The 12,588-nt window shown below is 46.0% G+C and overlaps 1 protein-coding gene across 2 annotated transcripts in view; it reads left to right on the top strand.

Annotated features, from left to right (window-relative positions):
* LOC147027847 (EGF-like repeat and discoidin I-like domain-containing protein 3) overlaps window positions 1–11,041 on the top strand; it is a 56,983-nt gene extending 45,942 nt beyond the window's left edge. For both annotated transcript variants that reach the window (XM_085877514.1, XM_085877515.1), the window contains exon 10: window positions 8,399–11,041. In XM_085877514.1, coding sequence (XP_085733640.1) covers window positions 8,399–8,542 — 144 coding nt within the window. In that variant the 3' untranslated portion in view covers window positions 8,543–11,041. The remainder of the gene's footprint in view (window positions 1–8,398) is intronic.
* The last annotated feature ends 1,547 nt before the right edge of the window (window positions 11,042–12,588 follow it).

Below are 12,588 nucleotides of genomic sequence, written 5' to 3'. Positions count from 1 at the left end.
ATGCTGCATAAAGCAACCCAAGAAGACTTACAGAAGGTAAGTGCTATGCTGTTTCAAACCCTTCTCAGAGTTCCTCAACAACTATAAAGACGTTCACACATAGTACACACATGAAAATCCCAATGCTACACACCCTCTCAGCTGCCGGACTGGTTTCATCGCTTAATGGCAAATCATCAGCAACAGCACAGACAGTAATGCATACCAATGAGGCTCCGAAGCATGTACCACGGGCAAACGTCAAACGCAGTCAACATATATATATATATATATATATATATATATATATATATATATATATATATATATATATATATATATATATATATATATATATATATATATATATGCCACGGGTACCGAGTGTATTATGAGGGTGTTGATACTTGTTTCTCCTCGGAAGAACCAGACCAAGGGCCACCGCTCACAATTAACTTCATGGTGCGGTGGGTTGTTTAACAGCCACGAAAGCCAATCAGTTAACCACGAGTTCCAGTGTCCACCATCTAATTTGCCATTTAAGTGGAGGGGGGGGGGGGAGAAATCCGGTCTCGGCTACCCAAGGCAGAAGTTGTCATGCATCCACTAAAATATCCCAAAATGTCTGAGCATGATTGTTCTACTTCTCCAAATGAGCTCTCCACAGTCCATCTTATTTCCGCTGCCAGCGCCCTGCCTTGCAGTGCACCCACCCACAAACAAGCTCGAACACCAATCGACATCACGTTGTCACCCCCAGAAACCAGGAACTCCAAGAACCAGGTACGCCAAGAACCAGGTACGCCAAGAACCAGGTACGCCAAGAGCCACGTACTGAGCAGAGCCGGCAGAAACAGTCCAACTGTCACCAACCGCCGTTGCTGCTGTCCCCAACCATCAGCAGGATCTCTCACCAACTCCGAACAAGGCAGTCCTGCCGTCCTTTTATGGGTGACCAGTGTTGGCGGAGCCTCAAGCACAACTTCAGCCAAATCCAGCTGCAATATTGGTGCATCGCTACACAAGACCTCCAACCGTCCATCCTCACGGTCATTCTCTCTTGACCATCAAACGAGATGCAACTCCCAATTAACACAGGCTTGGCTTTGAAGCCATGTTTGGGCCGCTGGCCAAATTCCAGAAAGCAGCCATCCGCCGGAACAACCGAGCAGAAACACGAAGCGCCCACAGAACGTCAACGGGCAACGATGACATCTTTGTTCAGCCCGACACGAAGAAGAGACAGCCAGCGTCCACAAAGCTGCTGAACAGGGTGTCGATCGCCAATGGAAAAGGTGGGGGCTTGAGGTAAATGAGTTGAGACCACAGCCATGTTTGACCGTCAGAATGAACTGTTCATGAAAAGCTTGCGGTGTGATTAATGACTCATGTCCTGTAAGTCCAATGTGAAAATGATAACCAAAATAAAACGTGTAAATAAATCATGTATTTAGAAGCCAATGTGTCTCGATGGAAAGGGAATTGAATGAGTCTCCATTGGGCTAACGGCTATCTTATCGTGGGCACGAACGGCCAATATCGCTCATGCAGGAATGAAAACTGACATAAAATCATACATCATGAAGATGTCGTAAAGAGGAAAAGGTTATCCCATGGGAAAGAAGGAAACCTGTTTTCTACCCTTCTCCAACACATCAAAGAGTTAGAATCTCACCAGACAAGGGGATTTATGATTGGTGAACATAACGCAATGTGTCCATGTGACAGATGGCACTTTGGTGAGGCCACATTGCATTTGGCTCCAACGTCAGTCAGTAGGACAGAAAGTGCCAATAAATATATGTATAGATTGCTGCGGACCCGGGGTCGGAGGGGGGGCGAAGACCACAAGGGGTGAACTACCTCGGGTTCCCACCAGAATCACAGGCCATCACACACGAATAACTTTGTGAGCGAGTCACCAATCGACCGTGAATGCCAATTACTCGACCACATGACTTAGGTCCTCCATCTAATGAATACCGGTTCCCTAAAGGTCACGTGATCTAATTACTGGGGGACACGCCTTTGGTACGCACTTGTTCAAACCGGATCACCTTACTAGATCAGATGCAGCCGAGCGGGACTACCAAGCACGCACCGTCTAGAAAACAGATCGTTGGGGGATAAAGTCCCGGCTAAACGAGGGTGCGAACCATGCTGGACCAATGACAGAAAACAAGAAAATGAGCTGGGAACATTTCTATACAAAGCATTTATTTACAATCAAGTAAGGAAAAGTATGTGGCACATTGAATGGGGTTTATTTTTATGTATAGCAAGGAATTTGTGGGGTGCAGCAAAAGACAAGCACTCTTACAAAAGCAAACACAGCGCAGAGTTATCCCGTTATATCTTCTAAAATCTTAATTTATGCGAGGACAGGCGCCATCACACACACACACACACACACACACACACACACACACACACACACACACACACACACACACACACACACACACACGGAAGACTAGATAGCCAGAGAGAAAGAAAGCATGTGAGGATAAACGAACTCTCAATACCTGGGGCGGTCGGCAGACCAACAAAACCCAAAACACTGAGGGAGAGGTCGGTGGGAGGAATACTGGTTGTGTCGAAGGTGTGGGAGTGAGAGGTGTGATGTCGTGCCAGAGGAAATGGGATTGCAAGTCAGTAATGATGCTCTTTGTGCATCCAAAGAAGATGGAAAAGAGGGGTGGAGAGAGAAAGAGGAAAATAGATGCATGAGGAGAAAGATCCCTAACCTAGCTATGTAAAGGTCTGTATGTGTAACATGTACCTCCTTGGGAAGCTCTGCCTGAGCATTCCCACCCCGTGATATGGCATGTTATCTCCTGATTAATTACTTTGCCGGGCCTCGTGGCAACGTACTCTCGGCACTAGTCCATCTGGCTGTATGGGGGTGGCGGAACGTCAACAGCACGGCACGGAGTCTTGGCAGTCGCCCCGGATCAGGGTCGAAGAAGAAGAAGAAGAAGAAGAAGAAGAAGAAGAATCACGATCTGGCAATCGCACACCAATAGCGAGACAGGAAGCGAGCTCCTGACTCAACATAGGGAATGCTCCCTGAACCGGCACCCCGGCCCTGAATGTGCTCTGAGTGCAGACTGAATGTCGAATAGCAAATGACTTTCCCCATCACCCACTGACCCCCTCATGAGCCAAAATGCACACCAGGGCCCCGAAGCAAACTCCCGGATTGCCTTTCTCACGCCCCCTCCTTGTTGCCCCTGGTCTTGCCATGGTCTGGCGACTGGATGAGGGTTGTATTAATTCCAGATGCTCATCCGGGACGTGCACGGTGATATGAGGTTGAACTATTAACATCTGTTGCGTGGTCAAGCATCGTGCAGTGCCGAGGACAATCTGAGTCATGCAGTGTTCTTCAAAATTGGCGAGTAGTGAATTGTAGCGAGGCAGAGGTATGAGGGGATGCGGGAATATTTTTCCCATGTGTGGGAGGCGTTTGTGGTCCAAGTGGTGAGGTTTGGTGAGCGAGGTGCGAAGCAAGGTGAGGTGCCAGGTGGGAATTGGCACACAGATTTGAACGAAATAATGGCACGCGCTGTGTGGGTGGTATAGTGTGTTGTGGAGTGGTGTGGTGGATCCGAGCCACGGGAGGCATTGTGGTGTGCTTATCATAAATTGCCTATTGAATGGCGTGTGTGCATGCATGCTTGTTACATACTATGACTGCAAGGAAAAGGTTGGAGGAGGAATCAGAATCATGAATTAGAGATAGGTATTAGACCGAACCACAAGATCCATACAATGCACTTCATCCCGTAAACAGACGAGACATGAGGGGAGGACGAACTGCACAAAGTCTAATGAAATAACTGCCTGGGGATCACTGTATGTTGGGTGCCACTGCTTTAGAGGCATGTGGTTTTGCAGAACTGCAACAATATATATATATATATATATATATATATATATATATATATATATATATATATATATATATATATATATATATATATTGTTGTGGTCTTCGCGCCCGCCGGCGTGCTCACGGCCACGTAACTCAAATCGCGGCACGTCGCCCACCGGACGGACAATCCAGTCGTGACCCTCTCGGACTAACGCCGGGAACCAGTCACGGGTGGACCTTTCGGTCTCACCGCGATCGAGCCAATCAGCCCCCGCGTGGGATAGGGTTGCTCGCCAAATTCGAACTACCTAAGTACCCACGCGGAGGGTAGACCGGGCGATCGCACCTCGCCGCAGGTCGACTTCGGACACGGGCCACTTAAGCGACCCGTTCCGTACTATCAGAATAACCGAGCGGTGTTATCGTCGACCTCGACGGTTCGATTAATTATCGGGCGTATTCAGCCCACTACCAACCCTTTACGTGAAGCAAGATGGGGATTCAATGGAGGAAAAGACGAAGCGAAGCGGGAGAACAGTTCAACAATAAAGCACATTTATTCGCGACGAACGGAAAGCACACAAATACAATTCCACCAAATGCACACAAAAAAAGAAAACACAATTCCATTTACACAAAAAGCAAATATAAAAGTGAAAACACAGTGCAGAGCTAATACCGACTACCGAGCACACGGCAACACTTATACAATTCTACTTCACAGACGGCGCCGACAACACATACCCAAAACCAAGGAAAAGAAATACCCTCAAGAATGAGGCAGGCCTGAGGCCGAGACCGGGTCGGGCCTACCCGTCTGGTGATGAGACGCGGAGCGGCGATGGCCCCGCAACCCGCGGGCCTCGTGGACGGTGTCTGGTAGGGGGTGGGAACGGGGCCCCCTTGGTCGCACTATCTCAGCGCGGGGGGGGAAACAGGAGGGGGTTGCTGATGCTCGGGGTATAGAGGATCTTTATTATCCCTGGTGTGCGTCTCCGCCTCGGCCAGGTCGCGCTGCCGGCCTCCCTCGGGCGTGCAGCTCCCGGCACCGACGCGAGCACCCCCCCCCCGTCCGACTCTCTTCAGCTTCTCCAGCCACTGCAGGCTTCGGGCTCCAGACTTCCACACTCGTCCCCTCCGTTCCGACTCCTTCTCCTTCTCCTTCTCCTTCTCCTTCTCCTTCTCCTTCTCCTTCTCCTTCTCCTTCTCCTTCTCCTTCTCCTTCTCCTTCTCCTTCTCCTTCTCCTTCTCCTTCTCCTTCTCCTTCTCCTTCTCCTTCTCCTTCTCCTTCTCCTTCTCCTTCTCCTTCTCCTTCTCCTTCTCCTTCTCCTTTTCCTTTTCCTTTTCCTTCTCCTTTTTCTTTTCCTTTTCTTTTTTCTTTCCTTTTCCTTTTCCTTTTCCTTTTCCTTTTCCTTTTCCTTTTCCTTTTCCTTTTCCTTTTCCTTTTCCTTTTCCTTTTCCTTTTCCTTTTCCTTTTCCTTTTCCTTTTCCTTTTCCTTTTCCTTTTCCTTTTCCTTTTCCTTTTCCTTTTCCTTTTCCTTTTCCTTTTCCTTTTCCTTCTCCTTCTCCTTCTCCTTCTCCTTCTCCTTCTCCTTCTCCTTCTCCTTCTCCTTCTCCTTCTCCTTCTCCTTCTCCTTCTCCTTCTCCTTCTCCTTTTCCTTTTCCTTTTCCTTTTCCTTTTCCTTTTCCTTTTCCTTTTCCTTTTCCTTTTCCTTGACTGACGAACACCGTCCTTTTATCCCCCCCCCCGTAACTTCGCCTTTGACCCCCTCCCTTTGACCTTTCACCTCGCTCCCCATTGGCCCGAGAAAAAGTGGGCGTGAAGGCTTTTTGATCCACAAATTTGCATATATCGATCGCCCTGGGGGCGGGGCCAATTCGCCCCTCGCTCACCGATTGGACGGCAAAAAGTGGGCGTGTGTCGTTTTTGATCAGTTTTTGAAGCACAAAATCCGTGATTTTGTACACGCTGTTCGACGCGCGTTCTGCATGAGTCCAACACCGGTACCCACAGCGGGGCAAGAACGGTGACGATGCTACGGTGGTGAGGCGTGACGTGAAGGTCGTGGCGGTTGTGGCGAAGCGGTGGTTGTGGTTGTAATCATGGCGGGTGGTCCAAAATAAAGATAGTAAAAGAAAAACGGCTATCCTGAAGAGTCGCAGCTCGCATAAATGACATGTATTCCCACTAGACAACGGGTTCGGGCCTAACTACACATGTACTTACCGAGATACCTCACCTAAGGGACCTGAATGGTGGTTTGCGAATCTGGTAACCACAACAATATATATATATATATATATATATATATATATATATATATATATATATATATATATATATATATATATATATATATATATATATATATATATATATATATATATATATATATATATATATATATATATATTGTTACGGACCTGGAAACCATTTGCATTCAACATACAGAAGTCCCAAAAGTCAGTTATGTCGTTAAGTATGCATGTAGTCAGATCCTCTTCCTTTTGTCTCGTGGGAGAATCAAAGGCATGCGTTGTGATTTCTTTTAGTTATGTTATTACATCCAACAAGCCATCTAACAACCATCCCATCTGCATGACTCCTCGGCCCATTACGATCCACGGTACCATCACGCTTGCAGCCCTTGGTTCGCGGGCCACAGCGCACCTTTGCCTGAGACTGATTCCTGAGGATGTTTGAGGCAGTTTCACCACCACGACCTTTCTTGAACACGCGCCGATGGGAGGGTTGGATTTCTCCAAACAAGGCTGAAACCCCGCCCTGGAAAGGTATGCCGTGGGACCCTGTCCAATCAAAGGCGGACAGCGAGGCGTGTTCACCAAGGCCCCTCCCCGCTGAGGGAGGTCCATAAATTTCCCGAGCACTCTCTGAGCAGAGTTTTGGTGGGTTTTTGCTGTCACAAAAGGGTTTTTGCTGTCAAGAAAGGGTTTTTGCTGTCATGAGGGTTGAGCAGAAGGTCGACTCTGCGGCGAACGTCTCTGCTGGCCCTCTACAAGGAAGGAAAGAGCGACCCTGACCCCCCTCCGTGGACCCCGGCCATTCACCACCCAAGCTCCCCCACGAACCTCGAGTCCCACTCGTGCGACTGAGGACCAAACCAGCGACCATTGTCAGGTGCCGCATCGCGGAGCATCCCCTTCCTCTGACGGTCAGGTACCCAGCCGGACTCTGACCCCCAGCTTGTCTCTCTCCTCGGCTGCGAGGGTCCAATAAAGAACTCTGGGTTTCTTTTCATTTGTGTGTGTGTCTGCGTGTGGGTCCGTCTGGTAAGTCGAATTGAATAAGTGTTTTTGGGTCATTGTAAATATTCCTTGCTTGCATATTTGCATTAAATATTGCCTTTGTCTTTTACTGTAAATATAACTTGTTGGAAATGTCCCCAGTTCATTTCCGTCCTTTCTTGAATTGGTCCAGCATGGTTCGGATCTGAGTTTAGGCGGGGTTTTATCCCCGGTAATCGGACAATTGTTGCCGGGATGTCCTGGGTAGGCCCGCTCGACTGCATCTGAGCCGGAAAGGTGGGTAGCAGAGTGGTAGTCGGTCGTTGTAATTTTACCGCTGCCAGTAGTGAATCCAGTTTGGCCAGGCGTTCCGAGGGCATGGATCCCCGGTAGCCGAGACCGCGTGGTTACTGAGGTACATTGGATCTCGACAAAATAACCCTACGCCACGCGTTTAAAATATTGGCGTTCCACGGTCAGTTAAACGACCCGCCGGCTCACGGAGTTATCCGAGCGATGGCCTCCAATTCCTGGGAGTTTGGTGGGAGACGATGCAAGCTTTCCCCACATAGTGGTCATTCTTGCCACTGACCCCCGGCCCACAACAATATATACATACATACATATGTACAAGTAGTCTACAAGAAAATGGAAACACCAATGTAAAGTCATTTAATTAGGCATTATGCATCAGGGCACAGAGACCACCAGTATCTGGAATTCTGCAGGAGGGATGCAGCATTCTTCCATGAGAAATTCAATTGACTCACTCCTGTTTAACAGGTGGAAAACGCTGTCTCAGGTGTAGCTCCAGAATATCCAATAAATACTCTATTGGGTTCAGATCTGGTGACTGAGAAAGCCATGACATATGGATAACATCAGTGTCATGTTAGTCAAACCATTGGGTAACCAGCCAGACATGCTCTGTGGATGGGGTGATTGGGGTGGAGGGGGGGGGTCTCCTCTTGCAACCATCTGAGCCATAATTACAGGAAACCAGACCTGTGCAGCATTTTTATACATGACCCTAAGCATGCTGGGATATTATTTGCTTAATTAACACATGTGCCAATACTGTGTGAAAGCCATTGCTTGCTGTCCCTCATTTACTCAGGTGTTTCCATTTTCTTTGCACCTCCACCTGCATATATATTCTTAACACTATAATACAAGGTGCTCAGAGATAACGGGACATAAAATAAAGGCACTGCAAATCCTTTTTAGCACCATGTTTTATTATGGACACTCTTGACACCATGTAGTTGTAATATCTACACAATTCTCTGTTTACAGCTTTTCAAGGGAAATTTCGATAACAACAGCCACGTCCGCAACATGTTCAATCCCCCATTCATCGCTCGTTACATCCGCCTGCTGCCTGAAGCATGGCATCGTCGCATCACTCTGAGGGTGGAATTGCTTGGGTGTGATTTCTAGGTGGTTGTCGTGCCTGGTACCTTCACCAAATATGATCAAAATGCATTTCATTCCCTCATTGCTTGTGCATCCTTGTGGCACCTCTTTGTAACCCAATACAGTAATACCGCGTCGTATTTACTGAATTTTTTTTACATTTTTCTATTTGTCGATTTTAATGCGATGGTTTATCTTGCCTGATTCACACTCAATGTCCACGATTGTGAATAATATGTACTCAAGACCTTGTCTGCCTCCTTGTCTAACAGCTTATTTTATTTTTATGGCCAATGTGTATCACCCATTGTTGTACAACAAAACAGCGGACATGACTTCCGCTGGTGTGCGGTGTCTTCCAAGAGGGTGAGCCCAAATTCCTGGCACAATTTGGTAAGACAGATAGCGTTTGATCCCCAAAGCAAGATGTAGTGAGAAATAGAGGTGCAGCCAATCAGCTTGCACCAAGAGAGTCATGTGATCATTATCGCTTCCTCTTTTTTTTTTATATCAACATTCTCACTCTGCCATTTTGTGTTTTGGTCTTACACAGGATAGAAATCATGTGTTTTCACTCAACACTTCCTGGAAGCTTTGCATATTTTTACAAAGATACTTTGTCTGTACCTTTACAATCCTCACTCAGCATTTAATATCATGGATTGTCGTCCGATATGCATTATAATATGCCTTCGATTGAGGATCTGGAAATATGTTCGCAATGATCCTCTCTTCCCAGCATTCCTCCACTTCTTTCGGTGAATGATATAGAAACTGATTTCTGTTGAAACAGCCCTTTGCTTTATCTTCAAAATCTGTGACATTTCAGGCATAGGAGCCAGGAGAATCCTCTTGTACTCCAAGGCCTGTATATGTCCAGTACAAAGGTTAGGCCATATAACGGCATTCTGACTGTTTTTGTCATATTGTATTGTCTAGAACCGAGTAATGTGCACTTGCCTTCAGTTTTGCGAAGTCTAATTACAAGGGTAATCCCAAAAGTTCTGCTTTCGCCCCTACAGAATAGACACGTCGTACCACATTGACAAATCTTCCTCCTAAAGTGGCCTTAGCACAGTGCACATCATCATGGTAACATCTTTAGCGGATGCAAAACGTCTTCCATTAGTCTTAATTCATTGTTTTTTTTTCTTTCTACAATCTTTTGGAGGATTTAAGGGTCATTTTTCTTCAGGTCATCACATGAGTTTGGATGTCTTCTTCGCCGGAACTTTCTGCTATGGCTCCGTGCCATTGTTTTAATTTCTGAAATCAAACAAATATCGATCAAATTGATATTTACCAGACGATGGCACACCTGCAATTTTGCGATGACCTGGACCTGTTGCTTGAAGGAGGAACAAGCGAGATGACAAAACTTTTTTGGGATGACCCTCTTGGATCGAAATAGTGAATCTCCATACGTGTAATGTCGTGCATCCAAATCGAGTGAACCTTTTAGGGTTTCCAAACCATGACCGATGAGATGTATAATTTCATCATGCATGTACTTTTACATATTACCACCTTGCAGACTATTTAATTAATAAATCTCCCTTTATTTACTTTAATTGGATAAACTGCTTGATCCGTGCTTAAATGTAACGATAGTTCTTTTTTTGTTGCTGTAAAGATCGAACATTTTGTGCTACAATTTCGTAATTCACATCAATTGCTCGGTTTAATATTTTATTTTATTTTATCTAACCCCCTTCCCCCATAATCTTTGTCACTGCTCTCAACCTTCCTTTTCTCATTTAAGATTTGCTTGCTTTACCACCCCTGTTGTGCATGTAATGCATAGATGGTTCCAAAGACAACAAACCATTTCCAGTAGTTTTGAACCACCTCTCCGACAGAATGTGCCACATGGACTTGGATTGAAGAGACTTGCTGATGACGCAGTTGCAGCTCCTGAGCCCTATCAATACAGTGTTGGTTTTAGGGTCACTCAGATCTCGTTTGTTCAAATCATATTTATTGAATAGAGACTGAGATGACGAGAGAATTCTTAAATTTGCAAACCAAAGCAGAGAAGTTTTATAATGCAGCGAGTATACCGCCTCACACGCCAATTATCAGTCAAAAAAGGTCTATAACAGGTGCAAGCATATAAAACGGCCGGCTTAACGTACCGCTTTCAAAGAATTCTATGCTCAGCTCACACAGCACCAGAAAGACAGTTTACAGTCAAACTTCATACCCTCAATAATCAAATGTCATTTGAGAATTTTGTTTTGATACAATTGTGTAAATAAAGCACGCTTAGAGTAAAGTTTCTAACTGATTTCATGAGTTTTGGATTTTTATTTTATTTTATTATAATGTACAACTGCTAATGCTCAAGTGTGTGTGTGTATGTGTGTGTGCTTACATGTAAGTAAGGTGTGTGTGCTTACATGTAAGTAAGGTGTGTGTGTGCTTAGTTTTCATAAGGGTTCGACGAGGTTTTTTCCATCTTTACTCGTCTTCTTTTTCCAAATTGTCTTGAATTGTCTTCAATAAACCAAACGCATGAGCCATTCTTGATCTTTGTATTTACTATAAAAGCAAATTCTGCGCACGAGAGGATTACACACATTTATTTTGCACACGATCAATCTCTGTGCCAAGGTATGGAGACTTTGCAAAGGTGGATCAAGTGCATGCTACTGGGTGGATCAAGGTACCAAGGAGAACGCCTAATTAAAGTTTGGTGTTGGAGTTCAATTTCAGAGTTGCTCTCTGGTTTTGCAGTACCATGAGTAGCCATCAGAGAACGCTGCTAAATCACGCCACAATGATCTGTTCAACACAATGTTCACTTCCTGTCGATTGTACATCTTGGACACAATTGAATTGGGTATTCATGTTGATGCCTGATCCCACTAGATCTCAGAATCTACGCAGGGTGCTTCTGAATCCCACTAGATCTCAGAATCTAAACAGGGTGGTTCCTGATCCCACGAGAGCTCAGAATCTAGGCAGGGTAGTTTCCAATCCCACTAGAGCTCAGAATATAGGCAGGGTGCTTCCCGATCCCACTAGATCTCAGAATCTAAACAGGGTGGTTCCTGATCCCACGAGAGCTCAGAATCTAAGCAGGGTGCTTCCTGATCCCACTAGATCTCAGAATCTAAACAAGGTGGTTCCTGATCCCACTAGATCTCAGAATCTACGCAGGGTGGTTCCCGATCCCACGAGATCTCAGAATCTATGCAGGGTGCTTCCCGATCCCATGAGATCTCAGAATCTAAACAGGGTGGTTCCTGATCCCACGAGAGCTCAGAATCTAAGCAGGGTAGTTTCCAATCCCACTCGATCTCAGAATCTACACAGGGTGGTTCCCGATCCCACTAGATCTCAGAATCTAAACAAGGTGGTTCCCGATCCCACTAGATCTCAGAGTCTATGCAGGGTGGTTCCCGATCCCACTGGAGCTCAGTATCGAGGCAGGGTGGTTCATGATCTCACTACATCTCAGAATCTATGCAGGGTGGTTCCCGATCCCACTAGATCTCAGAATCTACGCAGGGTGGTTCCCGATCCCACTAGATCTCAGAATCTACGCAGGGTGGTTCCCGATCCCACTAGATCTCAGAATCTACGCAGGGTGGTTCCCGATCCCACTAGATCTCAGAATCTACGCAGGGTGGTTCCCGATCCCACTAGATCTCAGAATCTACGCAGGGTGCTTCCTGATCCCACTAGATCTCAGAATCTAAACAAGGTGGTTCCCGATCCCACTGGAGCTCAGTATCGAGGCAGGGTGGTTCATGATCTCACTAGATCTCAGAATCTATGCAGGGTAGTTCCTGATACCATTAGATCTTAGACTAAGCAGGGTGCCTTGCGCGTAAGAACTTAATTGGTAAATTGATTCAGAGCTGCCTAGTTCTGAATTTGTTCTGCACCTCAAAGAGCATGCCTTCCAATGGTGCAGACGTAAAGCCGGCTGTCCTGTCTATATTTGGCTATCCACATTAAAATCCCACAATATATCTGTCAAGTATTGTCTTGGTGTACCGATTCATCCAAATCTCCTGCCTATTCCTTGTGTACCAATTTAATGTCACCATGTAGAAGTGCAG

Source organism: Eptatretus burgeri, chromosome 4 (assembly GCF_056783735.1).
Source record: "Eptatretus burgeri isolate ZD-2024b chromosome 4, Ebu_testis_v1, whole genome shotgun sequence".
In the NCBI taxonomy this organism is placed as follows: domain Eukaryota; kingdom Metazoa; phylum Chordata; class Myxini; order Myxiniformes; family Myxinidae; genus Eptatretus; species Eptatretus burgeri.
The sequence above is the reverse complement of the archived record's forward strand: the minus strand, read 5'-3'. Positions and strand labels throughout refer to the sequence as shown.